This window comes from Bufo bufo, chromosome 4 (assembly GCF_905171765.1).
Source record: "Bufo bufo chromosome 4, aBufBuf1.1, whole genome shotgun sequence".
NCBI lineage: Eukaryota > Metazoa > Chordata > Amphibia > Anura > Bufonidae > Bufo > Bufo bufo.
In genome coordinates, this window is record NC_053392.1 from 119,464,591 (window position 1) to 119,485,136 (window position 20,546).

The 20,546-nt window shown below is 44.0% G+C and overlaps 1 protein-coding gene across 1 annotated transcript in view; it reads left to right on the forward strand.

The window, feature by feature from the left end:
* The window catches only part of GK5 (glycerol kinase 5), a 57,156-nt gene that overhangs the window by 20,356 nt on the left and 16,254 nt on the right, over window positions 1-20,546 (forward strand). Inside the window, exons 4-13 of the mRNA XM_040427771.1 lie at window positions 1,846-1,939; window positions 6,491-6,622; window positions 7,853-7,928; window positions 8,887-8,948; window positions 14,577-14,650; window positions 15,311-15,371; window positions 15,472-15,598; window positions 15,688-15,792; window positions 16,232-16,326; window positions 18,262-18,365. Of these exons, the coding sequence (XP_040283705.1) occupies window positions 1,846-1,939; window positions 6,491-6,622; window positions 7,853-7,928; window positions 8,887-8,948; window positions 14,577-14,650; window positions 15,311-15,371; window positions 15,472-15,598; window positions 15,688-15,792; window positions 16,232-16,326; window positions 18,262-18,365 (930 nt within the window). The remainder of the gene's footprint in view (window positions 1-1,845; window positions 1,940-6,490; window positions 6,623-7,852; window positions 7,929-8,886; window positions 8,949-14,576; window positions 14,651-15,310; window positions 15,372-15,471; window positions 15,599-15,687; window positions 15,793-16,231; window positions 16,327-18,261; window positions 18,366-20,546) is intronic.

Here is a 20,546-nt window from a genome sequence, read left to right on the forward strand (position 1 = left end):
CGACGCTGCAGCATCGCGGACTGTGATGTATGAGCCGGAAGAGGGGAGGGGCTGGAGTCCGGAACTAGGGGCGGGGCCCGGTGCAGTCACTGTACTCTTACACCGGCCCCGCCGCTCACCGCAGTATTTATAAACATGAATCCTCATCCTGTAACTAACGCTGCGCTCTCCCATGTTCCAATGTCCCCTGTATCCCCACAGCACTTAAGAACAAGCTCCCATAGCAGGCAGAGCGGATGGCAGCAGTAACGTCACTCACTGACGTTAAGCGTCTGCTTCGCCCACTTTATGAATGAAGCAGGCGGAGCAGGCGCGCGACGTCAGTGAGTGACGTAACGCTGCCAGCCGCTCTGCCTGCTATGGGAGCTTGTTCGTAAGTGCTGTGGGGATACAGGGGGGACATGGGAGAGCGCAGCGTTAGTTACAGGATGAGGATTCATGTTTATAAATACTGCGGTGAGCGGAGGGCCGGTGTATTTTGGGGTACACTGTTAGGAGGGGGATCTGAGGATGACATATAGCAGTGTCATCCACAGATCCCCCCCCATAACAGTTCCATCCACAGATCCCCCACCCCATTCAATGCCATCCACAGATCCCCCACCCCATAACAATGCTATCCACAGATCCCCCCACCCCATAACAATGCCATCCACAGATCCCCCCCACCCCATAACAATGCCATCCACAGATCCCCCCACCCCATTCAATGCCATCCACAGATCCCCCACCCCATTCAATGCCATCCACAGATCCCCCACCCCATAACAATGCCATCCACAGATCCCCCACCCTATTCAATGCCATCCACAGATCCCCCACCCCATAACAATGCCATCCACAGATCCCTCACCGCATAACAATGCCATCCACAGATCCCCCGCCCCATAACAATGCCATCCACAGATCCCCCGCCCCATAACAATGCCATCCACAGATCTCCCGCCCCATAGCAGTGCCATCCAGAGATCCCCCATAGCAGTGCCATCCAGAGATCCCCCATAGCAGTGCCATCCAGAGATCCCCCATAGCAGTGCCATCCAGAGATCCCCCATAGCAGTGCCATCCAGAGATCCCCCATAGCAGTGCCATCCAGAGATCCCCCATAGCAGTGCCATCCAGAGATCCCCCATAGCAGTGCCATCCAGAGATCCCCCATAGCAGTGCCATCCAGAGATCCCCCATAACAGTGCCATCCACAGGTCCCCCATAACAGTGCCATCCAAAGGTCCCCCACATGACAGTACGTCATCCACAGATCCCCCATAATAGTGTCATGCACAGACCACCATTAATTCAAAACCCACCAAAAGCACACCTTTTGGTTAAAAATATTTTTTTTCTTATTTTTGTCCTCAAAAACCTAGGTGCGTCTTATAGGCCGGTGCGTCTTATTGGGCGAAAAATACGGTACATACCGGTAAATAGCACTCATTTTCAGAGTACAATAGTACAGTAATGGTTTCAGAAATGTTTTCTCTTGAAATCTTTTGTAATAGAAAAAAAAAAATTGATAAGAAAGGAAAAAAATATATATTTTCTTCATCAAAATTTTCAGTTTTTTTTATATTATATCAATCATCTAATGGCACAAAAAAAAAGTCTTAGGTGTCCCGAGAAAAATAATATCAAATACATGTAGGCTGGCTCAGAGATGAATCAGTTATTTGCAGTTAGATAGACGCATTGCTACAACTGAAAAACTGGCCTGGTAAGGAAGGGGGATAAACACTTAGGTAGTTAAGTGGTTAATAAGTGGCGTCATCAATTTAGTTACATTATTGCTGTTTGTAATATAGCAATGTGTGAGTTATTTAATCTTTTAATGTCTCATCATGTTTTTAGGAAGACTGGAGAGCCTTTTCATAATTTTATCAGCTGGCAGGACCTGCGGGCGGCAGATCTGGTCAGTTCCTGGAACAGCTCTTTTACGTTGAAGGTAATAAATACATCCTTCTGTTCATAAAGGATTATATATGCTGGCAGGGAATCGAAGGTTTACAGTGAAGGTAACAATAGAGGATTACACAATGGCACGGTACATCGGTAGACTGCAGGGTCATATATAGGATGTTTCATCACCTCAATAGCCCCAATCCTACATTTCTGTGCCAGCTCCTGGCAGTCGGCCAACATACAGGTGTCACTTCTATTCAAAGTCCTGTCTCTTGGCTGATGGGCAGGTCATTTGCATCAATGTCATTCCCTGATCCCATATTATAGCATAGGAAAGCTGGCTGACATATTTAGACAACTGAAATGGTTACTATAACTTACACCAGAAACAGGCTGGCGTAGATTTCAGTTTCTGGCACACGACAGATAATAAATTACCGTAGGTGCATCTTACTCGAGTGCAGGGGGAATAAAGTACGGCATGTAGGAATGTCCCCCAATGTCTGCAAACTTCTGTAAATAACTTCTAGTTTTATGTAAAGAGCCCATTTAATAAATTGCCATTAAAGTAGTTTAAAAGGTTATTCCCATCTTAGAAACTGCAAAATACTAGGATATTCCAACTAGGGATCGACCGATATAGATTTTTTTAGAACCGATACCGATAATCTGGGAACTTTCAGGCAGATAGCCGATAATTTATACCGATATTCTGTGAATTTTCATTTTTGAAAAAAAAAAAATCCTACACAAATCTGCTGAATGAATATGTTTATTGTTAATGTGTAGGTTTCTTTTTTTTTTTTTTTTTGTAAATCTTTCTTTTTCATTTATACCTAATAATAATAATAATAATAATAATAATAATTTTTATTTTTTTACTAACTTTTAGCCCCCTTAGGGACTAGAACCCTTGTCCTATTCACCCTGCTAGAGATCTATCAGGGTGAATAGGACTTCACACTGTCCCTGCTGCCCTGTACATAGTACACACAGCAGCAGGGAGCCGACTATGGCAGTCAGTAGTGTCCTGGCTGCCATGGTAATCGATCGGAGCCCCGCGATTACACTGCTGGGGCTCCGATCGGAACTGCCACTGAGGAGGGGGAGAGGGGATCCTGTGGCCACTGCCACCAATGATTAATACTGGGGGGTTCTTGGGTGGGGGGGGTCGCACTGCGCCACCAATGAAGATAACTCTCTCATTAATTCATATACAGGAGGCAGGAGCTGGCTGCAGAATCGCATTGCCATTTTCCGACCTCTATAAGCGGTAGCTGCGATCCGCGGCAGTTAACCCCTCAGGTGCAGCACCTGAGGGGTTAACTACCGCAGATCGCAGCTACTTGTCATAGAGGTCGGGAGCCGGCTATGTGATTATGCAGCCAGCTCCCGCCTCCTGTTGAATTTGAATTAATGAGAGAGTTATCTTCATTGGTGGCGCAGTGACCACAGCCTCTCCCCTTCTCTTGTCCTCTCTCCTCTCATTGGTGGCAGTGGCACAGGGGGGAGGAAGACACTGCTTCCTTCTCCCCTCTGCTGCTGAGGGAGCACGTATCGCACTGAGAGCAGCGCGATCCGTGTTCCCGATTCATTATCTGAATATCGGCAAAATACATGTCGATACCGATAACTTTCAAAATCCTGAATATCGGCCGGTAATATCGGTAAAAGCGATAATCTGTTGATCCCTAATTCCAACACTATGGTCTGATCTCTGGGACCCCTTACCGATCTTGAGAATGAAGGGGCTTAACACTAGCTTAGCACAGCGTCTGTGTCTGTTTTTTGGCACCCCGGCCACCGTACATGAAATAGCACCGTGGCTCCATTTACTGGAATGGTACAGAGTGGCATTTCCCTACACAAACGGACACCTGGAACTACCACTGTGCAGATAAAACCAGTTAAGAGGACAAAGCTCTAAACTAGCGCTGCAGTCCCCACATACTCAAAGTAGGTGGGGGGTCCTAGAGGTCTGACCCCTACCTTTTATAATGGTGATGACATATCATGGAGCGGTGATGGAGAACCTTTTACAGACCGAGTGCCCAAACTGCAGCCCAAAACCCACTTATTTATCGCAAAGTACCAACACTGCAATGTAACCTGAATACTACAGTCCAATATAGTATATCTTCCATGTACTTTATCATTTAGCTATAATAGCCTGCCTACATTCAGTGCGCTGCCTGTGCTGTTCATGGTGCGCCCTGCGCTGATGAATGGCAGGAAAAGTCTAAGGCATATTGGTACACCATAGACTTGTTCCAGGCTCTGAGTGCTGCCTCTGGCACCCTTACATTTATTGTTTACTGCTGGAAGATGAAAACCTGTCCAGGTGACATGATGATCAGGTACACCGCTTGTTAGGGCTCGTTCACACATAACTGGATTGCAGGGGGTTTTCAGTCTGAAATTTGCGGACAGAAAATCCCCAGCAGATTTATATTGCTAGCTGCACAATATGCTGCTAACAGTAAAGTAATAAGCATTATTAAACTATGAGCACTACATCCGGTCTGGAATGCGGCAAAGTTTAGACAATATGGGGATTTAGCGGATGTTATTCCACTGTGGGATAATCCAATGTTTCCCCATTTAATATCACTTGAGGGGACCTCATTCTGGAAGGAAAATGGGATACTCATTCTAAAAGATATGACAATGGGACGCTATACTCTTTCACTCAGTTGCAGGATAAATATGGTATTGCTCGTCCACATTTTTTTTAGATCTCTACAGATGAGACATGCCCTTCAGGCACAACTTCATAGCATTAAGTGCGCTATCTCTAAATACCCATTGATAGGTGTACTCAATACTCAGGGACCGAGGGGTGTTATATCCGCCCTCTACACTTATCTTTTGAGTAATCGAGTGGCTCTGAACCCTCTGAACTTGGAGGCTAGATGGAGGGAGCATATCCCACAACTAACTTCAGAGGAGTGGGGTGAGGCACTGGAAGCGCCTTCAAAAGGATCACCTTCACTCAATAACAGACTGATACAGCTGTTCATATTACATAGGAGCTATTTAAACCCATAGTAGATGCCACAGATGTGCAAAAGTTGGTGCTAGTTTTTGGCATATGATATGGGACTGTAGTTATATTAAACAGTTTTAGACGGAGGTTTTAAATGGTCTTTCTACCATGGTCACAGGCCCTTTGATGGTATGCCCTAAAATGTGCCTTTTGGCGCTGAAGTGGATGGCGCAGCGATAGCGCTGAGGTGGATGGCGGATAGGACACCCACAGTCGGCCAATGGAAATCCCTGGTGAACCAAATTATTCCTTTAGAGAACATACTATTCCAAAATAGGAAATGCCCTGAAAAATTTCAGAAGGTGTGGGGTAATTAGTGCTCCTCGCCCCTGACCGTTACTAATCATCATATGTATACTAGCGACTAACTTACATGATAAATGTAGGATGGAGTAAAAAAACACATGTCAATGGAAGTCATGTTCATTTTATTGGATGGAAATCATAAAATATATATGTTTATACGTGCAGAAATAATACAATGTAACTGATATGTATAATGGACCTCCTCTAATGTATGGAAAATACTTACTCCCATGATGATGCTTGATTTGTTCATGTAACATGTCTTACTTGTTGTTTTTCAATAAAATGAGTAAAAAAATAAATAAAAACTATGAGCACTGATATCTGATTGTTTAATAAGAATAATTCAGGTCTACACATGGGTCCGTGGCCTGCGTGCCAGCACCGCACTGGGAACATGGCTGCTGATGGAGGATCCCGTTCATCAGCAAACTCCATTCCCTTAGGCTACATTTACACGACCGTAGTCTTTTGCAGATCCGCAAAACACGAATACCGGCCGTGTGCGTTCTGCAATTTGCGGATCGCACATTGCATCTGCTATCATAGAAAATGCCTATTCTTGTCTGCAATTGCGGACAAGATTAGGACATGCTCTATATTTTTTCCGAGTCCCCGGAACTATGGATGTGTACAGCACACGATGAAATGAATGGGTCCACACCTGTTCTGCAATTTTGACTCCTTCAAAATGCGGAACGCACATTGCCAGTGTCTGTTTTTTGCGGATCCGCAAAACAAATACGGACGTGTGAATGGACCTTAAGGCGAGATGAGACGCAGTTCTGACCACCTCCAGGCCGCTCTGCTGCTTCAGTAGCTCTTTGCCGGGCATGAGAGCCCCGGAGACGGTGTAGCACAACAAGCTCTGCTGTCTCCCCAACTCAGAAACACCAGAGCTTGCTGTGCTGCGCTGTGTCCGGAGCTCTCATGCACCTCAATGAGAGCTACTGAAGCAGCAGAGCGCTGGAGCACACTGATGTTTCCTGGCCGGGAGGTAGACTGTAAGATGAGACAGATGGATTTTCAACCCATGGAAGTAAACAATGTAAGTTGCTATTCATCGACTACCAGCAGAGATCTTCAAAACCATGAGGAATTGTTAGAGAAAGTTTATTAGATAATTGTATAACTTTTCCTTATACAGAGAATAAGATTGACTTACTCTTTTGGTTATTGTGTTAAAGAACCTGCGTCCTGTCTGCTCTCCAGTAGGCTCAGACCCTTCATTTTTGTCTTTAGGCTGTTCATGGTTCCTGTAAATTCCTCCACTTCTTCACACGAAGAAAGCGTTTTCTAGCAGCGAGCCTGATCAATTTCACCACTCAGCATGTGTCCCTGCGGCTGGCGTGGGTCTTACAAAACATCCCTGAGGTAAAGATGAGCGCCATCGTACATGTAATGTAGCAATTCATTCTGTTGGATATTGATGTCCTGAGGATACGCGATCAGTGTCATGAAACACAAGACGAGATGCGATTTTAGGCTATGTTCACAGGTAGCAGCTGAGGTGCGGTCAGAACTGTACCATAACTACATCTGGAAAAAAAACATGCATTTACTTCTGGTTTTTACAGGTGACTCCCGGACAGGTTTGATATGATTTTAACCGCACCTCGTGCCCCAATATGAGAGATTTCACACAGGTGCAAAACCCTCAGAACATCCCCTTCCACGCTTTCCATCCATGAGGAGGGGGGTGTTTAGTATATTTACATGGTATGTGTGGTACACCTTACTGTCCAAGAGCCCGTTGTTCGTACCCATTCTATTAGCACAGACTGCTACCCAGCCCCTTGTAAGCACACGACACCGCGTCCTCCCCCAATATCATAAGGAGGCCTGGTTCCATGCTGCAGAAATACAAAACCCATGTCAAGGGTCCTCATTGCATCAGAATACCAGATGTTGAAAACTGCAACTGCAATTTCATGCACTTTTTTCCTCTTGGGCCAGAGACACACGAGCAAGTACAATGCGATTAAACTCGCAGCGTGTGTCAGTGAGAGGTCCCGTCTTGACAGGATCGCACATCATTAAATTAACTTATAATGCTGTGTAACCTTTGGAGTTCTGGAATCTTTGGTATTACACTGACAGTATTCTGGCAGTGTAATGCAATCGATTTCAGGGCTCTAAGGGATGCACAACATTACAAATCGGTATAATGCTGTGCAATCCTGTCGAGGAGCGGAGGTCAGGACGGAACCTTTGACTGACACGTTGCGAGTTTATCGCATTGCACTCGCTCGTGTGTCTCTGGTCTTGGGATACACTGCAGATTTTCTTCTGTGGAGTTACAGTTGGAAGATCTGCAGGATTTTACAATACCAGCAAATCGGCACAGCTGCATTTCAGTGGTTTATTGCATGCTGCCTCCACCTAGAAGATCGCTGTATATTTATTGTTGAGTTCAATGGGAGCTGTATAAATCTCTGTGCTAAGAGCTCCCCCTAGTGGTGGCTGCTGTTATATCTAGTCGGTGGGGAAAAAACACCACTAAGAGGCAATAAACACAACATGTTGCAGTTTCAAATACGTATGTTCTGTTGGCTTTGTGTGGTATTATCTCAATTGATTTGTGTCGTCTTTCAACATTTTCAGGTGCGTCAAGCGGCAGAAGAGGGAAATTGCTGTTTTGGTACCATTGACACATGGCTGCTGTATAAACTCACGAATGGTAAATGCTGTCTATTTCTGAAAGATGCATGTTTTCACCTGTGGTGATCATAGCATCACCTCTTTTTTTTCGTACATGCAGTACGTATGTATGATTTGAATGATCCAGGCATGTTGTACAGGACCTGTATCTTCTGTTGTCCAATGGACAGTCCTGAGTCTATTCATGGCCCCTGGTTGTTAGGGCATGCGGGTAAAGGCTAGTTTCGCACTACAGCCAGAGTTCTCCAGACCCCGCAGGACCCCAAAGACTATAATGGGAACCAGTGGGGATCTGGCCACTCCCTTCCATAAATGCTGAGCTTCAGAAATTTCTACACGCAACAGTTTTTGTCCAGTCAAATCCCAGAATTTATGCCGGGGAGCGGCTGGCTCCCATTCAAGTCATTGGGCTCCGGTGGCAAACGGTTGTATCCGGCTAGGCCGTCAATATCTGATCGTGGAGCTCTGACTCCTGGCACCCCCACCGCAGAGCTCCGGTGAGCGCTGCAGCCTTCTCTCAAAGAACAGCACCGTACATGGCGACTGTGTTTGGTATTTGGCTAGGCCCATTCCCTTGGATGGGACTGAACTGCACATAGACTGTGTGACCGATGAACGTGACTTCACTTTCCTAGGAAGAGGCTGTGACGGTCATTTGAGAGACCCAGCCTCCTCAAATAGCTGATCATCGTGCGTGACGGGATTCAGACCCTCATCGGATATTTTTGAATGATCCTGAGGTTAGGCGATCTAATATTGAATGCTCAATGCATGCAATAATAAAGAATATTCAGTAAATTCGAATGTATACGTACCCTAAAATAAGGAAAGTACAACAAAGCCCCATATAACTATACTGGAGTAAAAAAAAAAAGTTGTATATGTCAGGAAAAAAGATTTGGATGGTGGAGGCGAGAACTGTATGTGGTTGAATGCAGTGCTGGGAGTTATTAAAAGCTTCTTTTTCTCCTTTTCAGGCTCTGTACACGCAACTGACTATTCTAATGCAAGTAGCACCGCCATTTTTGACCCTTACTTGGTAAGTGGCCCCAACACATGGATGGTCAGAGTGAACAGTGCGTTTTTTATGAAACCGTACAGGGAAGATATGTCCATCTGGGCCTGGAAAAAATGAGTGGGTATCTACCTGCCTTGGGGAACTGTTTCACTTTTCCTTTACATCAATTTGATTTCCCCCAGCATATGCAAAAATAAACTGCTACCCACAGTGGTAATTTATATGCTCTCTGTGCTTTCTGCACTAAAACAGAATGGGCCCCATTTCGCAAGTCACAGAAACCGCATAGCTTGCTGATCTACGTTTCCATAACTTGCGTTCACTTGTATGGCAGTTGGTTGGCTGTTTCTGCAGTTGTCACCACCTCTGGCTGCCATATCCAGGCAGGGGCAGGTCACAGAGGTGGACGGGCATTTATGGTATATCCTGTGGATGTAGCAAACATGTTTGAGATGGGAATACTCTTTTTAATGGATATTTACTTCACTTATAAAATAGGCAGAATATAAAAAATCTAAAGTTGGAGCACCAGCCATGTTAGATTATTTAAAAAGGTTATCCTAGACTAATAAAGACCTCCCAGAGAGGGGGCGACTTGCAGTGGTGATCATACTTATCTGGACCCACACCACTGGATTTGGTGTCTATTGCTCCTAGACCAACTTTTTCTCCCTGCAGCGCTGAAATCAAAATCCGTTGATGGGAGGACGCGTGATCACTGCAGCCACTGACAGGCCACTGTGGTGACCAGCTCCCTTTGCATCACGACAACTGGTCACGTTATGTAAGCGAGGCAGGTCATGGATGTTTACGTCGCTGCAGGGAGAGGAAGAGCCGGCCTGGGAGCAACAGACACCAAACCCAGCTGCGGGGACATGGTAAGTATGATCACCACCACAAGCCATCCACTCTGTGAGGTCTTTATTAGTCTTGGATAACACCTTTAAAGGGGTTGTGTAAGTATGGGGGAGGGGGGGGGGGGTTTATCTGGACCTGTAAAGGAAAGATGACTTACTGCTTCCCGGCGCTGGCTTCCTCTGCTGCAGGCCTGTGATGCTCCGCTGGGCTCCCTCAACAATGTCAACATTTGGTTTGGCATCGCCGCAGTTAGTGTTGAGCGAAGCGCGCTTTGTATGCCGAAAGTCGCATACGAAGTCGCTTCGTTCAAAACTTCGGAATAATACTAACTTTGGCTCATCGGAGCCTATACATTCTAATACTGTACGGAGACGGATATTCCGAAGTTTTGAACAAAGCTCTTCGGCTGAAGCATCCGACGCTCGCTTCACTCAATACTAGCTGTAGCCAATCACCGGCCACAGCGCTGATCAGCTCCCCTCACATGCCCATTCATGCACAACCCCTTTAACCCCTTAAGGACGCAGGGCGTATCGGTACGCCCTATTTCCCGAGTCCTTAAGGACTCAGGGCGTACCGGTACGTCCTAACTTGAAATCAGTATTCCAGCGCCCCAGGGGTTAATCAGAACGGGATTTCATCATTCAGCCGGCATCCTGTGACAATGCCAGGGGGGGGTCATGTGACCCCCCCGTGTCGGCGATCGCAGCAAACCGCAGGTCAATTCAGACCTGCGGTTTGCTGCGCTTTTTGCAGTTTCTGATCCCCGCGGTCCCTGAGCGCGGGGATCAGAAACTTTTGAGTGCCTAAAATCAATATTTTTCACCCCCCCCCCCCCCCCCCCTGCACCCCTGCATGATTTGATGCCTGCGGGGGGGGTGTCGCATGCGGTGGGGGCTTTGCGGGAGGCGGGCGGTGCCAGCACATTGAATGATCGTTGGCTTCTAGTGGGTATACCAGGGTGCCAGCACATTGCTGGCACCCTGGTATAAACGGCTGACATCTGTGTAGATGTCAGCCGTTTAACCCTTTCCATACCGCGGTCCGTACGGACCGCTGTATGGAAAGAGTTAACTGTCATCGGTCAGGGAGCTCCCTCCCTCTCCATCGGGGGGCTGCTGTGCCTTTGCAGCCCCCCGATGGAGAGGGAGAGAGCCCCCCGACAGCCCCCCTCAGCCCTGTGCTTACCCTTCCCCGTCTGCGAAGTTGTGGCAGACGGGGAAGGTTCCCATGGCAACAGGACGCCTGCTCAGGCGTCCTGCTGTCCATGGTGCTGAACAGATCTATGCTAAAAGCATAGATCTGTTCAGTGTAAGTAAAATACAGTACAGAACAATATATACTGTACTGTATTATACAGACATCAGACCCACTGGATCTTCAAGAACCAAGTGGGTCTGGGTCAAAAAAAAAGTGAAAAAAGTTAAGATAAAAAAGAAAAACATTCATCACTGAATAAAAATAAAAAAAATAAAATACACTACACATATTAGGTATCGCCGCGTCCGTAACGACCTGATCTATAAAACGGTCATGTTACTTTCCCCGCACGGTGAACACCATAAAAAAATAAAAACTATGAGAAAATTGAAATTTTGCCCACCTTACTTCCCAAAAAAGGTAATAAAAGTGATCAAAAAAGTCACATGTACGCCAAAATAGTACCAATAAAACCGTCATCTCATCCCGCAAAAATCATACCCTACTCAAGATAATCGCCCAAAAACTGAAAAAACTATGTCCCTCAGACTATGGAAACACTAAAACATGATTTTTTTTGTTTCAAAAATGAAATCATTGTGTAAAACTTACATAAATAAAAATAAAGTATACATATTAGGTATCGCCGCGTCCGTATCGACCGGCTCTATAAAAATATCACATGATCTAACCCCTCAGGTGACCACCGTAAAAAATAAAAACGGTGTAAAAAAAGCAATTTTTTGTCATCTTACGTCACAAAAAGTGTAATAACAAGCGATCAAAAAGTCATATGCACCCCAAAATAGTTCCAATCAAACCGTCATCTCATCCCGCAAAAAATGAGACCCTACTCAAGATAATCACCCAAAAACTGAAAAAACTATGGCTCTTAGACTATGGAGACACTAAAACTAAAAAAATAATTGTATACATATTAGGTATCGCCGCGTCCGCGACAACCTGCTCTATAAAATTACCACATGATTTAACCTGTCAGATGAATGTTGTAAATAACAAAAAAAAAAAAACGTGCCAAAAAAGCAATTTCTTGTTACCTTGCCGCACAAAAAGTGTAATATAGAGCAACCAAAAATCATGTGTACCCTAAACTAGTACCAACAAAGCTGCCACCCTATTCCGTACTTTCTAAAATGGGGTCACTTTTCTGGAGTTTCCACTCTAGGGGTGCATCAGGGGGGCTTCAAATGGGACATGGTGTAAAAAAAAACAGTCCAGCAAAACCTGCCTTCCAAAAACCGTATGGCATTCCTTTCCTTCTGCGCCCTTCCGTGTGCCCGTACATAGGTTTACGACCACATATGGGGTGTTTCTGTAAACTACAGAATCAGGGCCATAAATAATGAGTTTTGTTTGGCTGTTAACCCTTGCTTTGTAACTGGAAAAAAAAAATGGAAAATCTGCCACAAAAGTGAAATTTTGAAATTGTATCTCTATTTTCCATTAAATCTTGTGCAACACCTAAAGGGTTAACAAAGTTTGTAAAATCAGTTTTGAATACCTTGAGGGGTGTAGTTTCTTAGATGGGGTCACTTTTATGGAGTTTCTACTCTAAGGGGGCTTCAAATGGGACATGGTTTCAAAAAAACAGTCCAGCAAAATCTGGCTTCCAAAAACCATACGGCGCACCTTTCCCTCTACGCCCTACTGTGTGCCCGTACAGTAGTTTACGGCCACATATGGGGTGTTTCTGTAAACAGCAGAGTCAGGGCAATAAAGATACAGTCTTGTTTGGCTGTTAACCCTTGCTTTGTTAGTGGAAAAAATGGGTTAAAATGGAAAATTAGGCAAAAAAATTAAATTCTCAAATTTCATCCCCATTTGCCAATAACTCTTGTGCGATACCTAAAGGGTTAACGAAGTTTGTAAAATCAGTTTTGAATACCTTGAGGGGTGTAGTTTATAGAATGGGGTCATTTTTGGGCGGTTTCTATTATGTAAGCCTCGCAAAGTGACTTCAGACCTGTAGTGGTCCCTAAAAATTAGGTTTTTGTAAATTTCAGAAAAATTTCAAGATTTGCTTCTAAACTTCTAAGCCTTGTAACATCCCCAAAAAATAAAATATCAATCCCAAAATGCTACAAACATGAAGTAGACATATGGGGAATGTAAAGTCATCACAATTTTTGGGGGTATTACTATGTATTACAGAGGTAGAGAAACTGAAACTTTGAAATTTGCAAATTTTTCAAAATTTTTGGTAAATATGGTATTTTTTTATGCAAAAAATTTTACTTTTTTGACCCAATTTTAGCAGTGTCATGAAGTACAATATGTGACGAAAAAACAATCTCAGAACGGCCTGGATAAGTCAAAGCGTTTTAAAGTTATCAGCACTTAAAGTGACACTGGTCAGATTTGCAAAAAATGGCCAAGTCCTTAAGGTGAAATAGGGCTGAGTCCTTAAGGGGTTAATACAGACCAGAACATTTTTGGCTGAGGAAGCCACCTATGCACAGTGTGCTGAGGAGCAACATTGTGCGGTCAGACCTCCATTTGTAATGGGCAAGGCACTGTGCTGTGTATGCATTGTATGTTGCCTGTAATGTACTGTACAGAGCTGTGGAAATTGTTGCCACTTTGTCAAATTATATAATAAAATACCTCTCATCAAACCTGCTTAACAAAAAAATGGCCTTGTTGGTCACAGCAGCCAATCACAGAGAATCTTTCATTATTCCATAACAGTTTGAGAAATGAAAGCTGAGCTCTCATTGGCTGTTACAAATCCGGATACAGTAAGCTCCCCCTGGTGGTGGCTGCAGTCAGCCAGAAATTTCTTAGCAATCGGAAAGACTTGGATTTCTGTATGACAAAAATGAAGTTCCAACCCTTGTAGAGAAATCTGTTGACCTTATTTATCAAAGCTGCTGAACAGTAAGAGGCTTTGTTAGAAAATATTCACAGTGCACTTTAATGTTCTTTGTTTCCCAGAACTATTCAGGAAATAACAGCCGACCTTTCTGTTAGATTTGATAAATGAAGGCACTGTATTTTTATTTTTTGTCTCAAGTCCATGAAGCGCAAAGTGACTAGTGAAGTTCTCAAACCCCCCTAAATAATTTTCTTTTAAAAATTATTTTAGATTTGTGTTTTGTAACTTTGCTAGTGAGCTATGGCCGTCGCCTCCCCCTTCCCCGTGGTCATTGCTACCTATTTCTAGGCCGCTATATCTTCTCAGTCGGAGGTCTGACCACCTTATTTTTGTTGTTTGATTAAGTTTTTTCTTTTAAACGTGTTGGGCAGCGGTATAATCCCCTACAGTCCAACATGGGACGTGGAGGGACACAAGTCCCGCTGGGCAGATTCTGCGGGTGAAGGGTGGAATGAAGACCTGTGCTTCTATCTCAGTGAGCAGGACAGAGAAATTAGAAAAAGAGCAAACAGCAGGTGGCGCCATACAGATGGATTTCAGTGAATTATACATTTTTAATTACATGCAGTTACAAAAATATTCTGATCCAGGTGCTGGTTTGAAAACTGTAGAATATTTTGTAGGACAACCCCTTTAAGCTTTATTAGGTGATGCTGTAGTATTTCACATAAATGATCCTTTACCTTTTTTTCTAGATGAGCTGGAGCTCCTTCCTCTGCTCGCTGATGTCCATCCCTCTCTCTATATTTCCTCGTGTGGAGGACACCAGGTGGGGTTACTCAGGATTTTTTGCTCTGTCAACCTCTTAGGCTCCATTCAGACGTCCGTAGTGTATTGCGGATACCCAATACGCCCGGCTGGCACCCCCATAGAAATGCCTATTCTAAGAATAGGACATATTCAATTTTTTATTTTTTTTCTGGAGCCGCGGACCGGAAGATCGGCGGCGCGCTTCGGAAATGCGGATGCCGACAGCACACTTAGTGCTGTCCGCATCCATTCCGTCCTTATAGAGAATGAATGGGTCCGCACCCGTTCCGCGCAATTGTGGAACGGATGCGGACCACAATTGCGGATGTGTGAATGGAGCCTTAGTCTTGTTTCACATTTGCACTATACATTTTCGGCAAGCTGTTCCAGCAGGGGAGCAGCCTGCCGGAGACGACTGGATCCAGCACTGCCGGATGCTAACATGCCGAGAAGCGGCCGGACAAAAACCACTACGCGCAGCGGTATTTTGCCGGCCGCTTCTCGGTTGCGGCCAGATAAATAGCGATCCCCACTATAGTGAATGGGGCCGGACGGCAAAGCATCTGCTTCTGGCAATGCCAGCATGCAAAGATATGCCAGATCTCTTTAACGCAAATGTGAAACAGGTCTTATGTGTTATCAGTCTGACATGGTATTTTTTTTTTCCTCACATTTTTAGTCATAACTTTGGAGAAGTGGATTCCAGTATTTTTGGAGCTCCAATCCCGATCCGGGCGTTGGTGAGTGAAACCACTGATATAAAAGAAACAGGTGATATAACCAGAGTCCTGTGGAGGACAGCTACGTCTCCCTTTTATCATGACTTGCTCATTTCCATAGGTTGCAGACCAACAGGCTGCCATGTTTGGCCAGTGCTGTTTTGATGTGGGGGATGTTAAATTGACAATGGGAACTGGAACATTTATGACCATCAATACTGGGACTAATCTCCACACTTCTATAGCCGGTAGGGGCAGATATGACTCGCATTCTACAACCTACCATAGCAAACACCTGAAAACTTACAAGGTTGATAATTGTATGTTTTTCTATAAGGTCTATACCCGCTAGTTGGCTGGAAGATTGGCAATGAGTTGGCGTGTTTAGCGGAGGGTAATTCCTCCGATACAGGGACTGCTATCAAGTGGGCACAAGAGCTGAGTAAGTCCTCAGAGTAGTTCTAGGCCCATCATGTATAGTAGTCTGAAGTAATGGTGTTAGTGGGTTCACATCATGTTTTCCATTGGTTTAATGTATACAAAAAACAGATGCCTCAGACAGATGCCATACAGTGGCATCCTTCCCCATAGAGTTCCATTGTAAAAATAAAAAGTATTTTTTTTACATTGTAAAAAAAACGTATAACTTTCTTTTTTACCGGACTCTTCAGGATACAAGAACGTTGTGCACAATGTTTTTGTATCTTTTTTTAATTTACTAATAAATAAGTCAAACAGACGCATAAAATGCGATGTGAACCCACCCTTTACAGATGGAGGATGCATCTGAAAATACATTATGAATTCCCAGTGAATTATAGAATTCTGGTAGATTTTGCTATATCTTCCTCATCCATTGAATAACCATCTTCATTTCTAAGATCTTTTCACAGATTTTGCAGACACCGAGATAATGGTCAGAAATGTCCCGGACTGTGATGGGATTTACTTCGTACCATCCTTTTCAGGCCTGCAGGTAAGTACAGGCAATGGAAGGACCACTATTAGAGCACAGCCTTTGGGAATTTAAAGGAGTCTTATAACTCTCAGCTCCAGCCTGCTGTACCTTTTGGGGAAAAAAAAAACATTCCTCCCCGACACACAAGTCCAGACATGGCCAACCTGCGTCTCTCCAGCTGTTTCAAAACTACAACTCCCAGCATGCCGAGACTGCCTATAGCAGGGTATGGTGGGAATTGTAGTTTTACAACAGCTGGAGAGCCGCAGGTTGGCCATTCCTGCACAAGTCCATCTCAATGGGTGACTTCAATGGTCTTCTAGTCCCCGTTCTGTAGACTCCTAGAGCAACAGCATCATATGTGCAGCTGCAGCCAATGACTGGTGTCAGCAGTTTCTCTGCTGGGTCACGTGCTGCTTGAGGACACATTGCATGGAGATGGGACATCTGTCCGTATGCATCTGTTTAATAAAGTGCTGAGGTGCTGAATTCATACCATTTGTGAAAGCGGCGTCTGTTAGTTTACACTTTTTTCTATGCGGTTTTCAGCTGCCCATTATTATTTTCATTTCTTTTCTTTCTTTTTTTTATTGTACTCTGTATGTATTGTAGTTTCAGAACTATGCGATGCTTTAAAAACGATCTGTCATGGCGACAAAAGAAGTTTGTTGCCCACAGGTTATATTGTGTTTTTTTAATTTTTTTATCTAGGTCCTCCGTTCTCCCGAAGATTGCAGCGTTACTTCATGTTCCATATATGTTAATTCTTGAATAAATTGACAACTCTGTGGTCTCCAACGCCCACTATCAAAGGAGTGTGAAGTAGAGCCACTCTATCGTTGTCAGAGCGGCTCCAGCAGTGTGATCCCATCTAGAGCTTCTTCTTCTCCTTGGTGGCATTGATCCTCAGCTTCCCCTGCTGTGGGCTGGCTGCCTGACGCTCAGGGGTACAATCTCCTTTGTGTGGCCTGCATTCTCGAATTAGATGGTGTAAGTCTCAGTAGATCCTGCTGCGAGAGCCTCTCTGATACTGTCCATGGGCAGCGACCAAGTGGCTATGGTTGACACCCCTTTAACACTGTGCGGTGTAGACCCCCTAGTTGTCAATTTGTCTGTTAATTAGCCGCGGGAAGTAAAGGCAAAGATTATAGGGGGAACCTAGAGAAAAAGAAAAACCCATAGTTCAGTAAAGGGGGCAACAAACATTAAAGATATGGGGGTGATTTTATCATTCAGTCGAGGCGCATCCTCCGGCAGCGCAGTCGGTATCGTAGGCCAGTGTAAAACACCAGCTATGATAACTCCCCCCATGGTGTCTGTAGTTTTTGGCCACATGACAGTTCCTCTTTATGGGAGTAGATGTGTCCAACTAAATACAATGGGGGTCAATTATCAACCTGAAATATGCCTATATTAGGTGTGTTTCAGGCACAGATTGCGGTTCGCTTTTTTTTGCGCCGCAATCTGTGACTTTGCCACGGCAGGTCTAAAACGTGCGGGGGAAGTGGACCGGTCTCATTCACCATTTTCTACACCTGTTTTAGGCGCAGAAAATGGCCTCTTCATAACTTTGGCGATCCACCGCCAGAGCAGGAGCTTTATTAAGATCGGTGTCTAAAACGCCGGTCTTAATAAATGACCCCCCCCCCCCCCCTACCCTTTTGAAATGAGGCTTCCTTATACTGCTCCCAGAAGGTCACTGTCTACAAACTTTCGCCGTAGTGTTCTGCATTGCCGCTCTGTGTACATTATACGTGGGCATTTGTATTATATGCATAGACATCTCTACAGCCAGAGATAATGCATATAGAGTCTGTATCGTCTGCTTGTAACGTGTCTGTTTTCTCCCTCCCTGCTGCCGGTACATGTATGTAAGTGTTACTCTATTACTATATTATGGAAGGCAGTGGCAGGGAGCATGTTCTTTTTGCTCATTGCTTTCTGTGTATTTAGGCTCCAGTGAATGATCCCTATGCATGTGCCTCCTTCATGGGACTGAAGCCTTCCACCACAAAGTGCCACCTTGTACGAGCCATAATGGAGTCGGTTGCTTTTAGGTAAAGATTCAAATTTTTTAATACTTTATAATGTATATGCAGCCAAGAAATGAAGCAGGTAATTACCTTGATTAAAGAGGCGCTTTTAAAATCTCACTAAATACATTCATCTCCCTTCTAATTGCAATTCTGGAGCATCTATTCTTATGACTCTGTGTCGTGTCATTCCTTTATTACGCCCGCTAGAAGTTTATGAATGATTTTCAAGCAGTTTGCAAAGAAGGTCCAGATGGGTGTTACCAGTTGTGGGTGTATTCTTGCAAAGTCTGACACTATCCAATCAGTGCTGCCAGTGTCAGACTGTGCAGGGACAAAACACCAGCTGGTACCACCCATCTGGACCTTCTTTGCAGACTGTCAGTAATTTATTCCTAACAGCTAATCTAACTCTGGGCTTCCTTGGCAATCCAAAGGACAGGTCATCAATATTGCAGTTATTGCTCTTTTATCCCTTCAGGACTGGGCCAGTTTCCATTTTTTGCATTTTAGTTTTTTACTCCCAACTTTTCCAGAGCCATAACTTTTTTATTTTCTAGGTCACATAGCCATATCAGGGCTTGTTTTTTTGTGGGACAATTTGGACTTTCCAGTGGCACCATTTAAATATTGCATACAATGTAGTGGGAAACTGAAAAAAAAAAAAAAAAACATTCCAAATATGGTGGAATTGGAAAAAAAATGTTTTGGGGTTTTGTTTTTATGGCATTTTATGCAGTAAAAATGACCTGTTTCCTTCGTTCTCCGGGTCAGTACGATTACAGAGATACCACAATTATGTAGTTCTTCTTTTAATACTTAAAAAATATGTTTTTTGGGGGGGAGGAATTATTTTCATCGCCATATTCTGACCACCATAACTTTTTTTTATAGTTATGTTTACAGAGTTGTTTAGTCTTTTTTGCAGGGTGATCTGTAGTTTTTATTGATACCATTTTTGAGTGTTTATGACTTTTTGATCACTTGTTTTTTGTTTTTTGAAGGGGGGGGTGAATCAACTAAATATATATTTTTTTTTCCATTATGGCATTTACCATATGGGGTAAATAAGTTTATATCTTAAAGGGTTTCTGTCATGAGAAATAACGTTATGTAGCTGACTGAGATTAGCGATGGGCTACTGTCAGCAGTACATAATGGTGTGCTTTATGACTCCCTGCCCGCCGCCGTTCTCTTAAAAGAAAGACTTAAAATATGCTAATGAGCCTCTAGGTGCTACTGGGGCGTTGCTTCAGCACCTAGAGGCTCGTTCTGCGCACCCTTTGGCACGCCCAGGTCCAGTTGATTGACTTTCGAGTTCTCCTCAGTGTCCTGTAAATCTCGTGCCTGCGCCATCTCGTGCCTGCGCCGTCTCGTTTAGTATTCGGCGCAGTGAGTAAAGGATGCGCTCCTGCTGCCGGTTTCCTTCCTTCGGCGCAGGCGCAGTGAGGAAGCCGGCAGCAGGAGCGCGTCCTTCACTGCCTGCGCCGAATACTAACGGGATGGCGCAGGTTCGGGATTTACGGGACGATGAGGAGAACTCGAAAGTCAATCAACTGGACCTGGGCGTGCCAAAGGGTGCATAGACCGAGCCTCTTGTCAAAACTATATCTTTTATATAAAATATCTTATCTAAGAGATAAAATGTCAATAAAACATGGAAATCAGTCAGGAAATACACTAGGCGGACATAAAAACGCCTTTTCTTTTATCTTGAGACTCTAAATTTAATTTATGCAATTAATAAAAAAAAAGGGCAATCAATTATGCAAAAATATAAAATTTATTTATTTACAGAATGCATATAAATTCAATAAAAATACAGACAATTTTCAGACATACAGATTTTAAACTGTGATACCACTCACCACCACTAGATGGTGCTGTAACCAAACACCATCACTTCACCAATACAAAACGACTTAAAATTATATATGATAAAATGCGAATGCTATATTTTTAGCAAACAGACCAATAATTAATATACCAAGAAAAACTCAGGATCTTCTGTTTACCAACAGGCTATAACATGACAAAACAGATTAATATAGGAACAATAAATGTTGTCCCTTGACTCTGTCTCAGCCTATGACAATCAAAAATATGTGATATTAATATGATAATTTATTCAATTCGGCAATCAGACTATGGAATATAACTTTCTCGCCCATATTCATTGGGGGACACAGAAACCGTGGGTATAGC